Raw genomic sequence first — 17,883 nt, forward strand, 5'->3', positions numbered from 1 at the left:
ATTCTATCCGCTGTGTTTAAAAAGAAAGATTTTCTGATTATAAAATAAATCTTATAGTAGTATTTAAAAAATAAAAGTACAAATTAAAATTTTTAAATAACCCAGAAATAAAAACAGAAAACTTCAGTCTTTGGCTTTTATACATACATTTTGAAGCCATGTTAGACTTCTCTTGCACTTTGATTTTTAGAAGTATACTGTTTCAGGATGTGGAATTACAAAAGAGAAGAAAGCAGAATGGTTAAGTAATTTTAAAATTCTAAGGCAGAGTCACCAGTAAGGCTAAAACAGTCAAAGAAAACTCAGACACATGAAGTTATATTATAACACATAATCCAGAATACGTTTGTTTCCCTGTGTAGTAATTAATCCAAACACTTTAAAGACTAGCTTATAAAATTCAAAGGGGTATTATAATAAAATGGGTACATTTTGTCACAAGATTCAAAAATGATCCATGTATTATTCTATTCTTGAAATTTATTCAAAATAAATAATTTCACAAATGCAAAAGTAAATATGTAGAAAACTAATCAATGAAGCATCATCTAGTAATAGTGAAAGCCTAGAGAGCCCGGATATTCACTATGAATGAAATGAATAAACTTCAACAAGGTAGTATTTTATCACAATCAAAGAAAAGAGTCATTTAAAATAATTATATGACAACTATAAAAACATGGGATATCTGCATGAATATTTTTTAAATATACACATTATAAAAAGTAAAGCAGGATTAAGAACAAGACTCTAGAGTAAGACCTGGCTTCAAATTCTGACTTGGCCTACCTATCAGCTAGCACTGGGTGACCTTGCATCATCAGTCAAGCACTCAGGCCTCAGTTTCCTCACCAGTAAATGGGAACTATAACAGAGTCTACCTACTAAGATTTGCATAAAATTAAATGAAATGAAAAGCTTGCAAGTAATTAGCATTATTCCTCAATAGGCACTGAAACAGGCATTCAGTAAATATTACTAAAGGTAATGAGATGGTGGATAGTTTTGCTTTCTATTAACCTTTTCTATTAAGATTTATAGCTTGTTACTTGAAAGGGGGGAAAAAGTTGATATAATACCAGTAATACTGTGCTAAAACTGGCAAAGTAATACATTGTCGATAACTACACTGATAAAACTGATCCAAAAGAGATTAAGACAAAGTAGTAGCAGGAAGTATAAAAAGGATATAATTACTCATCTAGTTAACCTACTGAAATTATCTTGGAGGAAAATCTTGACCTAACACTAATTTTTCAAAGAAAGAAATAAAAATTCCCTAAATTTTCTATATCTAGGGAACAATACATAAATTATGGCATATCAACATGGTGGAATACCAGCACATCACAAAAATTTTAACAATGAAAGAAATTAGAAATGTGGAAATTGTTTCCCTAAATCAGAAATCCTACGTTTACGTTTTATGTTCAAAGAGAGACAACAAAAGAATTTGTTTTAAAATAACAATCGGTGGTTTTAAGTACTTTCCAGAATTCTTACATTTTCAGTACTTAAGAAGAAAAAAAAATCCAATTATTCTTTTAAAAGGCCAGGATAGGTCACTGATAGAATCTGGTCCACTTGACTCTAAAGCAGGGCTTTGATGTCTATCACCTTTGCACAACAGTGGGGATGGGGAGGGTACTGATTTGGAAGAGGTGTACAGAGAATATTCTGTTACGGGTTCCTGAGGACGGGACAACAAGTTCTGGGTCACCAAGAACAAGAAATAATTCATGAGAGAAAAACTCCTGTGCATTATTTTTTCTTTAAATTTAATAGAATCCGAGGGTTCATGAAAACATACTAGAAGGATTTTTTTTTTTTTTTTATGAAATAATTGGTTTGAGATTTACAATCAGGAGTATAGCTTTTTTCTTCCTTACCTCAAGTGAGGTGGGAGGGAATCTGTTCAAATGGAATTCCAGCAAAAAAGACATTTCACAGAGAAGATACAGTCCACTGGACTGTAAGGCAATAAGCTATTTTCTTTTGCATTTGCAAAACAATGAAGCTGGGGAGAATAGTGTTTTGGGAGCAGTACACAAAGGATATTCTGTTACAGGTTTCTGAGGACGGTGACAGAATTTCTGGGTCACTGAAAATAAGGAATAACTTCAGAGAGAACACTTGTGTACCTGTCTACTACTCCTGTACCTGAGAGCCCAAACCTGAAGGCATATTATGCCCCCATAAATAACTTTTAGTATCTCTGCAACGCTAATAATCTCGCTCTATTTTACCACCATTCAATTTCTACTCCATTGAACTTCAGGCTGAGACCCTGACATGTTAGATCAGAAAGCATTTAATACTAAAAATATATGTGTGTGTGTGTGTGTGTGTGTGTGTGTGTGTGTGTGTGTGTGTATAAAATATTCTCACGGTTTGATTATATGGAGTCATAAATGCATCTTAAATAACATTAGCTTTTGGAAGATGGGGCAAAATGAACAAATCTTTATAATTATGATCCCTGTCATTAACACGGACATAGAAGCCGTTCCAAAAAAAAAGGAAGAATTCAACTTTAACTGCCAATAAATTTTCTTGTTCATCTATCTTGTACAGACATTCTGGACTGTTCAAAATTTGCATTGATAGGGGCGCCTGAGTGGCTCGTCTGTTAAGCGTCCGACTTCAGCTCAGGTCATGATATCATGGTTCATGAGTTTGAGTCCCAAGTCAGGCTCTGTACTGACAGCTCAGAGCCTGAAGCCTGCTTTGGATCTGTGAGTGTGTCTCTCTCTGCCCCTTCCCCGCGGCATTCTGTCTGTCTCTCTCTCAAAACTAAACATTAAAAAAAATTATACAAAATATGTGTTGATAATACTAAGACCTTATACCAGAGATCTCATGCTTGCCATGACAGACACCTGAGAGCTTATTAAAAATGTAGACTGGGGCACCTGGGTAGTTAAGTCGGTTAAGAGTCTTGATTGGCTCAGGTCCATGACCTCACAGTTCCATGAGATCACGCCCCACATTGGGTTCTGTGCCGATAGCACAGAGCCTGCTTGGGATTCTCCCTCTCTCTCTGCCCCTTCCCTGCTCATGCTCACTCACACTCTCTCTCAAAATAAATGAACATTTAAAAAAGAAAAGAAAAAATGTAGATTGTTGGACCTCACCCTCAGACACCTTGTAATGTCTGAATTGAAGCCTAGAAAACTATATTTTAAATAAGCTCCCCAGGCCATTCTGATATCTCTTTCCTCCTTCCCCACTTCTGAGAAAATGCTTCCTAAGTGAGATCTCACCACTACTACTGCTGATTTTTTTTTCTTAATTTAATGAAGATGCAGACACAGATGTCTAGGGACCAATTAATCAATCTTAAGGTAAGAGACCCAGACGTCTATAATTTAAAATCATACCCAGAGGTCTTGCTACAAATTAAGATTCCCGGGTACTATCCCAAACCAGAGGGTCTGAATTTTGCAAGTATAGTCTAAGATTCTGCATTTTTAACACATTTTCCAGGAATTCCTAAGATTCATAATGCATTCTTAAGTGGAGAGTTGATGCCCTTAGACTCAACTTAGCTTCTTGATCTCTTCTCATCATCCATCTTCACTTCTACTCCTTTCTTGACACCTACTCTCCTATTCATAAAGTTCATAGTCACATATTCTCATGTTCCAATTGCTACATCTCTGACATCTCACACTAGTTTCTTGATACTCTCCTACTCTCAACTCCACAGGCCCTGTCCGACCTTCACTTTCCTTATTACCTTAGGGGCACCAAAACCCAGGATCAACTATTTAAGAAACTCCCTTCATTATCCTCAAAATCACTCTCTCCTCATCTTTCTCAGGTCAGTATTTCTTTATAATGCATAATCTTGATACCCACTTTTTCCCACCTCAAGGTTTATAAACCACCATATCTAAAACTAAATGAGCTCTACTGCCTCTCAATTCTCACAGCACTTAATGTATGCTCTTCAGTAACTCCTTATTTTCTACGCTTTATTATGGTTATTTAAGCAATCTATCTCCCTTATTAGACTATATGGACTTTGCAAACAGGATCTCTGTGCAATTTATCTTGGTTTCTCCCAAAATACTGGGTATAATATTGGAAGTATAATCTGGGTTATTTTTTGCCCTGGCAATAAAGGCTTTGTGCCATTTTTTATTTGTGGGTTAACTTAAAAAATGATTATAAAGAGTAACTGTTTTTTAAACAGTTATTATATACCAACCTACGGTATTTAAAAAAAAAAAAAATTAATCTTTATTTATTTTTGAGAGAGAGACAACATGTGAGGCAGAGAAGGAGCAGAGAGAGAGGGAGACACAGGATGCGAAGCAGGCTCCAGGCTCCGAGCCATCAGCACAGAGCCTGACACGGGGCTCAAGCTCACGAACTGTGAGATCATGACCTGAGCCAAAGTCGGATGCTCAACCAACTGAGTCACCTAAGCGCCCCCCTAAACTATGGTATTTTAGAATGTATGGCCCAAATCTAATGTTGCAATATTCCCACTTACATGTTAATATCCATTAAAACTGCTTACCAGAAAACAATAATTTCAATGTAATGACTAAGGTTAGGTCAGTAAATATAGATGCCTTGACAAGGCAACAGAGTTTATAATTCATCTGTAATGCCCATTCCACTATGAGATCGCTAGTAAAAGAGAGAATAATGTAAAGATTTCCCTTTTGTTAATGGTAGCCCCGTGTACCCTGAGGAGGATAGACAGAGGGAGAAGGTTCCTTGAAAATTTGGTTCGTAAGTCACTTTGAGGAGTTTCATCCTAATTAATGTTGCCAGTCTGCAAATCAATTTCCCATTTAAAAGCACCTACAGCACAATTATCCAATAAACATATACCTGTTTTTCTTGAAAACAGTTTCATAAGGCTGTGTGAATTTTCTGTTGGTTATGAAAAATAATGAAAGCTAGAACTATGGGGGGAAATATCTGTTAGGTTGACTATTTAATACTAAAAACCTACCTGTAATCACACTATCCAAAGATAAGTGGCAAGTATCGAAAGATGTTATCTAAATACACATATATGTACACACATCTTTTATGAAAGTGAGATTCTACCATACCTCTACTAAGATTCTTTTGTCACTTTTGAATCATGAACACATAACGGCTGCAGAGAAACAACTAAAAATAAATAAATTATTATCACCAGATAATAAAAGATAAAGTCAAAGTTAAAACTAAGGTATGTAATTCCAAAGCTCATGTCCTTTCTGGTACACTCAAGTATAAAATGGACTTGCCCACGATATCACAGTGGTAACATTAGCACAGAATAAAATAATGCATGAGAAAATACCCTGAAAACTATAAAGTACAATTAAAGAAATGTAAGTGACTACTACAGTGCCCTCACCTGGAACATAGGCAAAACATATTTTAATGCTTTGGCACTGAACTGTCACATTATATATATATAGTATCAATTAAGGTTTATACTTCTATATAGAAGACTTGATGAGAAATAATCTCAAAACCCTTTATAATCAAAATTTAACTTAAAAACATTCTAGGAAGGCCTTCAAGTAATTGTGAAACCTAAAATAATCTGCACCACTTTAACTGGCATACAATCGACCATACAATTAGATTAACATTATAAAATATTATTTTTGAACATACCATCAAAAAGAATCCTTTGAATAAGCACCATTTTTCGAAGTACATATTTGTTAGACTTTTTTTAAAAAAAGTAAACATTTAAAAAGCTTTTTTCTTGAAAAGGCATCTGGACAGGGGCGCCTGGGTGGCTCAGTCGGTTGAGCACCCGAATTCGGCTCAGGTCATGATCTCGCAGTCCGTGAGTTTGAGCCCCTCATCGGGCTCTGTGCTGACAGCTCAGAGCCTGGAGCCTGTTTCAGATTCTGTGTCTCCCTCTCTCTGCCCCTTCCCTGCTCATGCTCCGTCTCTCTCTGTCTCTCACAAATGAATAAATGTTAAAAAAAAATTTTTTTTTTTTAAAAAAAGAAAAGGCATCTGGACAGAAGTCCAGGTTATTTTTCTAATTAAACTCATGTCCAATGTAGCCTATCCCTAACACTGCTACCAAGTTTTTTAAAAAAACACAAGGTATGACTTAAGTTTATAAGCCATTTTATCTTATGCTACAAAACCTGAGCCTAATTTTTTTCTAATTTTCAGATGGGTATGTGTGGAGTGGAAAAATAAATCTGCTGGGGTATAGGTTTCTGAAAAAGTGGAGGAAGAGGAAACAAACACTATTAGTTGTTAAAACTAACACTCCTACTGAAGGTAAATTTCTCTTTCTTCTACTCTGTGTTTCCCTGCCCTACACTTAAATTCATGGCAACTTCTTCTAATACACAGACACTAGCTATCCAATGTTTTTAAATTGATAACAAGGAGAAAAACTCCTTTAACACTCTTTCGGTCACCAAAAGCTACAATTGACACAGGGCAAACAGTTTCAAATCACTTTCAAAACAATTTGACTAAAAAGAATTCAAATAGATCTTTTAACTATGTTGAAGTTCACATATCATATAATATCTTTACTTACCTTAAATTTTCATTAAACCTTACTGTAGCTGCACAGTGGAATATAATATTGATAGAATCTATGATGATCTCTTTATCTTCTTCACTAAGAGCCAGTTTAGGTTGGGTGAGTTCACTGTTGATCGCTATAACTTTCTCTCTAAAATCTGGATTTTCATCTCTCAATCTGTCAAAGAGCTATCCAAGGGGAAAAAGTATTTTAAGGCAGTATTTTTCAACTTTCTAAAACCCATTAGCACCCCACCAAGGATCGCTATTCTTAAAATGCCAACTAAGTTCATCCTAAAATTTCTATTCTTAATTGCCATCATTCTGTATATAAAACACCCTATGAAGCCCACATTATTATCCCCATTTTACAGATGAGGAATCTGAGATATACAGAGGTTAAGTAACTTGCCAAGGACACAGAGCTGGTAGTGTGCAGAGTTAAATCTGAACTGTTCACGCCTTTGCTGACTAGATTATACTGTCCCTCAGACTTAAACAGTACAGACATTAGGACAATGTTTAAAATGACCATTCAAATTTCTAAAATCCAGATCTTAATATATCACTTCATTTTATTTTTGGTTTTATTCCATTTCAGTTGATTACAGTACAATACCATTATTCGTAGTCTACATAAAATCTGAGACCAAAGTTTAAGGGGAAAAAAAAGTACGTTGAAGGAAAAAAAATACTGGTAAGCAAATATGCAGATTAGACTCTGGGACAAACTTGAGAAATAGCATATATACAGGATTCTAACCCAAAAATTCAATATTATTTAAGTATTCCAGAAGGAATGAATTAACTAAAGATTCAGTTAGATCCCAAAATGATTACAGTGTAAAGGCACATTCAGTTGTGAGTCAAATTTAATTTTTCATCCCAGATTTCACAGAAGAGCACTGATGCTATCTCCAGATCCCTCCTCTATTACACTTTGACTCTCCATTTCATTTCAAGTCCATACTTGCAGTTTAAGCAGAGATTCTCGATCTGGAAAGAAAGTCTATAGACAGCACATATAATTTTCACTTTCACTTCCCTTCTACTACTGTTAGCTAGTGACTTCAATATTAATGTGTTCTTATATTATTACATATCTACCAAGTACTTCATATGAGCCAGGCACCTTCTAGACACTGAGAAAACAAAGCAATAATCTTTGCCTCAAGCTCTTTAGAGTCTGATTGGAAAAATCAGACAAACGAACAATTAATATACAGTGTTAAAGGTAATAAAATAGGGTAATATTACAGTGCTATGGGACTGTATGGGAGAAACAACTAACCGAGCTGGGGAAGGACCAGAGATTATAAAGTTGAAGAACAGTGTTCCAGGCACAGAAAGCAGCATGTATAACCACCTGAAAGTGAGACAGCATTTATGTTTGGGGAGTTAAAAAGAAGTCAGTATGACTTGGCCAATGACTCAACATGAGGGATAAGGAAATGTGAACTCCACAAGGACAGGGACCACATCTACTTTGCTCAGCACACAGGTCGTAAATAGCCGAGCGCCTGGCAAGATGCGGACATGATGAACACTTGTTAAGTGAATAAATTCATTAGGTGGAAAATACTGGAAGAGCAAGAAGTACAGTTATGGAGATACAAGTTCAGTTTTCTGAAGGATGGGTGTGAAGTGCCCATGTGGCATCCAGAAGACAGGTCTAGTAGAAACAACTGGCTCCGTGGGTCTGGGAGTTTAGGGGAGAGAAGAGCCAGGCCACCCAAATAGACTTTACTACCCCCACACAGGTAGCCCTGGGAATAGAAGACCACCCAGGTAGCAGCAGTGATGAGCACCCAAGGTCCAGACTAGATGAAGCTTTTTCCAAATCTAATTTAAAATACAACCATTTGTCTCACATAAAACAGAAGGTGCTGAGTAATCACCTAACTGGATCTAGACGAGATCAAGGCCTAGGACAGAACTCTGGAGAATATCAATATTTAAGGGGCAAGCAGAAAAAAATCAACCTGAGGAATGATCAGAAAAGTACTTTTAACACCTTGAATTTACATTTTTCATTCTCCCAGATTGCCAAGGGCCTTTTAACTCCCCATCGTATCAGATATCTCCACCACCAAGACAGGCTCATGCTGTTTCACAAGTTACATCTCAAACCTGATACTCTTCCCTTTCTAGCTATTTATTCAATACTATGTCTTCCGGTGCTTTTAATTCACCGGTACCCTAATTAGTTCCTCCTTTACTATGTTCACTAATGCCCTCTTTGATATACTTTATTCCCTTTCTAGAATTTATTTTGTGGTTAATTATTTTAGTTAATCATCACCATCTTAATGGAGTTTCCTTTCCCAGAGACATTCATCAGTGGTTCTCACCTTGGGGAAATTGTACCCCCCAGGGAACATCTGGTGACATCTGGAGACATTTTTGATTGTCACGACTGGGAGTGTGGGGGGAAGGGGCTTCTGGCATCTAGCAGGTGGAGTCAAGAATGCTGCTGATCACCCTACAATGCACAGGACAACTCCTGATAATGAAAAATTATCCTGTCCAAAATGTCAATAGTTTGAGAAACTGTACTATAAGACAATGTCCCACTACAGCATATGCTCCTAGCCTATGCTCTTTACTCCTGTTTCAAAATCATAGCAGGCTTTACCTTTAAGTTTCTTACTAACTTCAAGTGCGCATTCATTGATACTTGACATAAAAAAAAACTCATCTTATTGATTTACTAGCAATGCTATACACATAATGGGGAATGAGTAGCCTAGGATTAAGTGGCAGGACGGATCAGGAAGGAATTAAAGGCATAGATAAAATGACACAATTTTATGGATTACTTTAGTCAAAATTTAGACAAATATATGAGGACAAAGTATCTTTATATTGAAAATAATGGTCATATGTTTTGGTTAAGTCACATAAGTTCAATAAATTGCAGGCTTTAATAAGTGTAAGGTATGCTTTCTCTTTACAAATTAGACTTATTGTGGAGAAAAGTCTTTAGATCCACTGCCCTGGAGGTCCCAGAGGAGATGCCCAAATCTTTGACATTTTACCCGAGCCCCAATTCCAACCAAGACATTAACTTCAATAACTGTTCCTATTTGGTCTCTCTTGACACTTCTATACCCTCTCTTCTCTCTTAAAAACTCTCTAACTTGTAGGCAATCTTCATTATGGCAAGGATTCTATCTTATTTATCCCTCCATTCAACCCCCTACATCAATCAAGTTCCCAGCACTGAATATGCATAGTAAATGTTTTCTGAAATATAAAAAATGAGTAACAATGAATCACCTCCCACTAGGGGAGGGAGTAATCAAGAAGGGAATTAAAGCATACTAATTACAAGTGATTAAAAGGTACTAGATAATACCTAATAACTAAAAACTTACATAGCTACTGTACTAAACTTACTATGAATGAATGTCAGATAATCTAATTCATTCATTCTGAGAGAATTCAAAGCTTAGGATTATGAAATAATTTTACTCCAGCTCATTTCCATTTTTTTCTTAGCAGTATTTTTCTAAAGGTTCAAAATACATGACATATTCTCATATCCTATATTACCCCTCTGTCATCATGTTATTTGTCCAATAATAATATGTGACTTTTCTACTTCCTAATACTGTTATGGGAAGCAATCAGTGCTTACAAATTTTTAAGTGTTATCACAGCACAGTGTTTCACAGCACATTAGGTAGTTAGAAACTACGTCTTCGTTATTATTATTCTGAATACTATTTAAAATATCTAGTAATTACAAACAATATGTTCCAAATATTCTGAAAACACATTAAGTATGTACCATATAGCTATTTTAGAACTTGTTATACAATTTTGCCCATCACAGAGGAAACCTTCCTTTCTCCTACTGATCACAAGTCATATCCCATTTATTACCATCCTGCACGACTGTTTTTTTGGTACTAATTTTTTCAGGACACTGAAGAAATAAACTGAACTGTTGATGATTACAGTAATTATACATACACACGTTCTTTTCTTTCTTCCAAGTGATCATTTTCTACACTTACCTTGCCACTAATAACTTCTTCTACTCGCTCTTGGGGTGTCTGTCCCGCTTTCTGCCTCACCAAAACATATACTGAATTCACCTTAGGACAAGACCTCAGCAACTTTTCCAGAAGTACCTTCCCTAGGAAACCGGTAGCTCCAGTGAGGAGGACATTCTTGCCTTCATAGTACTCTGGGATTGAAACCATTCTGATCCTAAGGAAAACACAGCAAATAAAGATCAGTTCAAAGATTTGTTACTTCTTATGCACTAAAAATCTCTTGCTATTCAAATAAACAGGCAAAAGTCAAAGTTGAATATTAGCAAAAGGGGACTTTAACCTCTGGTTAACTGTAGTAAAGTGGAAAGAATAACGAACTGCAAAAGTGATTTCTGGCCCCTGTGTTTTCCACCTGGATCACCTCAGACAAGTCACTCACCTTCTCTGGGCCTAGGTTTCTTTAGTCCAGTATGTACTAAATGACTTCTAAAAATTCCTTCCAGCAATAAGAACTCAAATCTTCACTTAAACCTCAGTTAAACCCTACACACAAATGAATTCTATTTCACTGTCTCCAAAAGGATTTATAACACCAAATAGAGGTCAGCAGCAAGACTCAACTGTCTAGCTTGTATAACATGGCGGGGTATCATATTCGCCTATCATCACCAGTTGAAACAAAAAGAGGTAACATCAAGTCCTTTCTCTTCCATGTCTGTAGTGACAATATATCCAAAAGGTGCTTAAATCTCCCTTTTAAAAAAGTCATAGTAAGAAATACGTGAGCTGAATTATCCCCTTTGTCCAAATTCCACTAAAACAGCAGAAAAGATAGTATACTAAGAGACTGAACAAACAAAAGAACCATGATGAATGGAAAAAAAAACAAGATGCAGAAGGATTCATGCAGTCTGTCACTATTCAAAGCTCAAACCCTTTCAAAACAATGCTCTTTGTTGTTCAGAAATGCACACACTAGCGCTGACCCCCCTCGCGGGGGGGATGCGTGCATTTATCAGAAATGCACACACAAGATGATATTAACAGATGCATGAGAGGGAGTGCAATACAATCAGAGAATAGGAACTTCAATTTATGTTTTCTTTAAGTTAGTGAGTAGATACACGTGTTTTATGTTCTAACTTTCATAATTAAAAAAATAATAAATTCATAACATCTAAAGATAAGAAAAAGACCCATTAAAGAGCAGAAGGGAGGTGCCTAGGTGGCTCAGCCAGTTGGGCATCCGACTTTGGCCCAGGTCATGATCTCATGGTTCTCGAGCCCCGTGTGGGGCTCTGTGCTGACAGCTCAGAGCCTGGAGCCTGCTTCGAATTCTGTGTCTCATTCTCTCTCTGCCCCTCTCCAACTTGTGCTCTGTCTTTGTCTCTCAAAAATAAATGTAAAAAAAAATTTTTTTTAATAAAAAAAATAATAAAATAAAATAAAAAGCAGAATGGAGAGAAGGAAAGAGTTTCTAGAAGAAAAAGATAAGACTAAGTTGACAGAAAAGCCATAGCAGAAGAAATAGCAACCCAAGCAAAGCAAGCATAGGAAAGGACTTATAAGGAGGCAAGAAATGTCCCAGTTCCCTGAACAGAGAACACCAAGCCCAGAATCAAGAAACTGAATTAAAAGGGTGCCTGGGGGGCTCAGTCAGTTGAGCATCAACTTCGGTTCAGGTCATGATCTCACACTCGTGGGTTTGATCCCCATGTGGGGCTCTGCGCTGATAGCTCAAGAGCCTGGAGTCTGCTTTGTATTCTGTCTCCCTCTCTCTCTTCCCCTCCCCCACTCACACTCTGTCTCTCTCTCTCTCTCAAAATAAATAAACATAATAATAAAGTTTTAAATAATAAAAAGATAAATAAACTGAATTAAAGCATAGGGAAATCAGGGGCACCTGGGTGGCTCAGTCGGTTGAGTGTCCAACTCTTGGTTTTGGCTCAGCTCATGGTCCCAGGGTCCTGGGATTGAGCACCGCGTTGGGGTTCTGTGCTGAGTGTAGAGCCTGCTTAAGATTCTCTCTCTCTCCCTCTCCCTCTCCCCCGCTTGTGCACACTCTGTTTCTAAAATAAAAAAATAAAATTAAAAAAAAGTCATAGGGAAATCAAGGGAATTAAAGGATTGCTCACAGAACAGCAGAGCCACTCAAGACAGCCTTACTTCCGGTATAAACTTGAGCTCCCAAGGCTTAGTATCCAGATCTGCTGAGAAGAACATCCAGCATGGGTGCTAGGGACAAAAGAAAAGTAGGGCTGAGCCTGACATTGCTCCAGACATCCACAAATGACGGGGGAGGTGGAGAATCAAGAGAGAGGAAACTAAACCAACGAAAGAAAAAAGTCTCAAAGTACTTGAGCCCTAGAATAAATTTTAGGTCCTAAGCCTATCTATCTGGCTGCTGTTGGCCCTTAAAACAAATTCACAAAGGGGCGCCTAAGTGACTCAGTCAAGTAAGCATCCGACTACAGCTCAGGTCATGATCTCACAGTCCATGGGTTCGAGCCTCACATCAGGCTCTGTGCTGACAGCTCAGAGCCTGGAGCCTGTCTGTGTCTCCCTCTCTCTATGCCCCTCCCCTGCTGGTGCTCTGTCTCTTTCTCTCTCAAAAATAAATAAACATTTAAAAAAATAAAAAATAAAGTTACTATAAAACTTCAGGCGACTGGGTAGCTCAGTCGGTTAGGTATCCAACTTTGGCTCAGGTCAACATCTCGCAGTCTGTGAGTTTGAGCCCCACTTCGGGCGCTGTGCTAACAGCTCAGAGCCTGGAGCCTGCTTCGGATTCTGTATCTCCCTTTCTCTCTGCCCCTCCCCCACTCATGCTCTGTCTCTGTCTCTCAAAAATGAGTAACATTAAAAAATTTAAAAAAACAAATAAACTCACACAGAATTCTGCATCAGTAATCTCATTCAGAGAAAAGCTCTTCTGGAAAAACAGACCGCAAAAAACTGAGAGGAAGCCAGCCAGTATCAGCCCCCAAAACCAACCACCCTGATCCTTCATAAACATGACTAGATAACCAAAGATCACCAGATATTTAAGAAATACCTAACAAAATAAGAAGAACCAAAATGAAAAGCAACAGAATCAACCGCTAAGGAAACAAGGGCAATAAAATTTTAAACAGAATTTAAATTCTAAAGAAATTCTCCAAGCCATTCACAAAAATATTGCATCCATAAAATAGCAAAGTACATGAAAAAGGAACAGAAGAATAAGAAAGCACTTGAAAATCCAAAATCCAGATGTATAGAGAAAATCCAATAAACACATAAATAAACTATTAGAATTAAATGAAGTTAAGAAGGTCGCTAAATACGAAGTTTATATGGAAAAAAGCAAATGTATTTCTATACATCAGCGACACGGAAAATGAAGTAACAAAAAACTGGAACCCCTTAAGATACCATCCCAAACACCAAAACACTATGGAAAACAGCAAGTATTAAGGAAGACACAGAGAAACTAAAACCCGTGCACATCACTTGTGGGAACGTGAAATGGTTCAGCTGCTATGGGAAAGGTAGTGGCACCTTAAAAAGTTAAACAGAATTATACAACCTTGCAGTTCCATTCTGAGGCATACACCCCAAAAACTGCCAACAGGTACTCGAACAAGTACATGCGTGTTTATAGTACACTGTTCACAACAGCCAAATAGTACAAACAGCTCAAAATGTCCATTAACAGATGAATGGATAAACAAATTATGGTATATACCTACAGCAGAATACTATTCGGCCATAAAAAGGAATGAAGACCTGACACACACTACAATCGAGGAATGAGCCTCAAAAACATACTAGGTGAGGGGCGCCTAGGTGGCTCAGTTGGTTAAGCATTCAACTTCGACTCAGGTCATGATCTCACAGTTTGTGAGTTTGAGCCCCACATCAGGCTCTGGTGCTGACAGCTCAAAGCCTGGATCCTGCTTCGGATTCTGTCTCATTTTCTCTCTGCCCCTCCCCCAAGTATGCGCTTGCTCTCTCTCTCTCTCTCTCTCTCTCAAAAATAAATAAAAATGTAAAAAAAAAAATTTTTTTTAACATACTAAGTGAAATAAGTCAGATACAAAACATCAATACTACAGGATTTCATTTATATGAAATATCCAGAATAAATAAATCCATAGAGACAGAATGCATACAGGTGGTTGGCAGGGGCTGAGGGGTGGGAGAGTGGGCAGTGGAGACAAAATGCTTAAGGAGCTTTACTCTGCAGTGATGGAAATGTTTTGGAACTAGACGGAGGTGGTGACTACAAAACACTGAACTGTACTAAATTGTTCACTTTAAATTTTTTTTTTTAACGTTTATTTATTTTTGAGACAGAGAGAGACAGAGCATGAACAGGGGAGGGTCAGAGAGAGAAGGAGACAAAGAATCTGAAACAGGCTCCAGGCTCTGAACTGTCAGCACAGAGCCCGATGCAGGGCTCGAACTGCGAGATCATGACCTGAGCCGAAGTCGGACGCTTAACTTACTGAGCCACCCAGGCACCCCTAAATTGTTCACTTTAAAATGGTTCATTATATTGTGTAAATTTTACCTCGGTGAATTATATGTTTTTAAACTACCAGAAGGTAGAAGTAAATCTGAAAGATATTTGAGACCTCTATTCTGAAAACTACAAAACACTGAGAGAAATTAAACAATACCTAAATAAATGAAGAGATTTACTACATGCCTGGATTAGAAGACAACTTCTAAATAAATGAAATGTCAACTCACCATCCTTAGGGTCCATACAATCCCAATCAAAACCTAAGCTGTTTTTGTGGATGGAAACTAAGATCCTAAAATGTTACGGAAATACGATGGGCCAATAATAGCCAAGACAAGTACTAAGAACAACAAAGCTGGGGAACTTCATTACCGTATATCAAGATGTATTATAAAGCTGCAGGAATGTGGTACTAGGACAAAGAATAATGCAGTCAATTTGCTATCCATATAGAAAATGAATTTTGGGGGTCCCTTACTGGCTCAGTCAGAAGAGTGTGTGATGCTTGATCTCAGGGTCATGAGTTCAAGCCCCATGTTGGGTGTAGAGATCACTAAAAAAATAAATAAATAGAAACTTAAAAGAAAATGAATCTTGACTTCTACCTCACACTACACACAAAAAATGAACTCTAGATTGACTATACACTTAAATGTGAAAGGCAAGATAATTACAGGCCTAGAAAATGACAAAGAACATCTCCATGATATTGGGGTAGGCAAACATTTCTTAAATAGGACACAAGAAGTGCTAACCACAAAAGAAAAATATCGATAAACTGGAGGACACTAAAATTAAGTTCATCCCATAACACTGTAATAAGCAGAAAAGACAAATTAGAGGAAAAGATATTTGTGGTATGTATAATAACAACTGATTACCACCCAGAATATATAAACAACTACAACTCAACAAGGAGAAGAGATAAACTGATAGAAAAATGGGAAAGGCTTGAGGCAAACATAAAGGAGAATCCAATTGGCATTACCAAAGAAGATCCAAATGGTCAATCAGCACATGAAAAGGAACTCACCATCTGTAGTTATCGAGTTAAAATCACAATGTGATCCCACTACACTGTCCCCAATATGGCTAAAATGAAAAAGACAGACAATACACAGTATCGGTAAGGATGCAGAGAAACTGGAGCGCTCACCTACTGCTAGAGGAAGTACAGACAGGTTTAACACTTAGCAAAAGTGGCATTCCTACTAAGGCTGAACATTCATATATCATACTTCACAATTCCACTTCTAATTATATACCCAAGAGAAATGAGTATATACATTCACCAAAAGACTCATCAACAAGTATGTTCATGGGAGCACTATTCCTGTTAGCCCCAAATTAAAACAACCCCAATGTTTGTCAATAGTATGTTGTATAAATTATAGCATATTCACACAATGGAATATTAAAAAAACAATGAAATGAAGGAACAATCACTACATACAACATGGATGAGGCCCACAAGAATGCTGAGCCAAAGAGGCCAGACACAAACAGTGCATACTACATAATGCCACTTACATAAAGTTCAAAAACAGACAAAAACTCATCAGTTAAAAGAATGGTTATCTTGCAAAGAAGAGGCAGTGACCAGAAGAGGGTGGGAGGGGGCTTCTGGGAGACTAGTAATGTTCTATTTCTTGATGCAGGTTGGCTCAGTTTTTAAAAATTCATTAAGCTGTATACTCAGGATTTATGGACTTTCTGAATGTATGCTACATGCCAATAAAAAGTTTACTTTAAAAAATAAAAACCTCGTGTGACCATAGGTCTTAGTTTGCCTGGAACAAAGCTGGTTTGTACATGCTATCCCACCTGAATTTTGAGTATAGTCCTCTGAAGTGTTTTAGTTTGCACGGTAAATTATATGGTTACTCTAGTTATAACCTGCTTCAGGTCTAAGCAAGACTATTTCAAGATTTCAGTGACCAAAAGCCTAATTAAAACTATAGCCCACTGAAGAAGGATATGAAAAAAACTGCATCAATATACCTAATAAATCCAGTAGGTATTGATAACAACTATATGCTGATTACAAATGTTAACCACAGTGTGCTGAGAATATGACCTAGAACAAGTCATCTAATTCCCTCTCTGAGCTTCATTTTCTTCATATGCAAAAATGTATTCAATAAACATTTCTTAAGTACCTATTAGATACCAGGCACAAGAAAGTTTTCCACAGGTGTACATATGCATTTAAAACAGAAAAAATATCAGGCAGTTTTTCCTTTAATAATTGAGGGTTTATAGCCTGAATATGCGATTGGCTCAACCCTAAACTAACACAACTACATGTTTTTTCCCTCATCTACAATGACGTCTTTCCTCTAAAGCCTCAAAAGCAAATCTGTAAATAGAAAATTTTTACCAAACTTAATTCTTTCTCCTCAAGCGTAGCAGTAGAAAGGCTGCTTGCTAAGACAGTTTCAGGATGAAACTGCTTCTTACCAGTTTCAGGTACTGTTTACATGTGAGTTACACGGTTTTCTTCACGAAAGAAAGAACAGAATTCCCATAAATCTCCCACTTTATCACAATGTCACCAAAAACTTTACAAGCACTAGGCATTTTCAAACTCTAAGTATCCTTGATTCCCCCCATCCACCAATACATTTATTTCACCCTACTGCTAACTTATTGACAAAGCCAGCACAAATGAGAATTCTTTTAAGGCAAGTCCAGACTTGTAACATCTTCCACATAGCCCTGCCAATGTAGCCAGAAGCTACTAGAAAATGCCAGGAAAGAAAATGCTGCCAATCCTACAGCATGCTGTTTCAATTTCGACTGTGTGAGTTCTACATAGCAAGACATCAAAAGCTATCATCTGCTGAAAAA

At 37.1% G+C, this 17,883-nt stretch overlaps 1 protein-coding gene across 4 annotated transcripts in view; it reads right to left on the reverse strand.

The window, feature by feature from the left end:
• FAR1 (fatty acyl-CoA reductase 1) overlaps nt 1-17,883 on the reverse strand; it is a 77,701-nt gene that overhangs the window by 26,862 nt on the left and 32,956 nt on the right. For all 4 annotated transcript variants that reach the window (XM_019456385.2, XM_019456382.2, XM_053899962.1 and 1 more), the window contains 2 exons: nt 10,542-10,737; nt 6,533-6,708 (listed from right to left, as the gene is read on the reverse strand). In XM_019456385.2, the coding sequence (XP_019311930.1) occupies nt 6,533-6,708; nt 10,542-10,730 (365 nt within the window). In that variant the 5' untranslated portion in view covers nt 10,731-10,737. The remainder of the gene's footprint in view (nt 1-6,532; nt 6,709-10,541; nt 10,738-17,883) is intronic.

The sequence above is a fragment of the Panthera pardus genome, unplaced genomic scaffold, assembly GCF_024362965.1.
Source record: "Panthera pardus isolate Hobbes unplaced genomic scaffold, ASM2436296v1 HiC_scaffold_12, whole genome shotgun sequence".
NCBI lineage: Eukaryota > Metazoa > Chordata > Mammalia > Carnivora > Felidae > Panthera > Panthera pardus.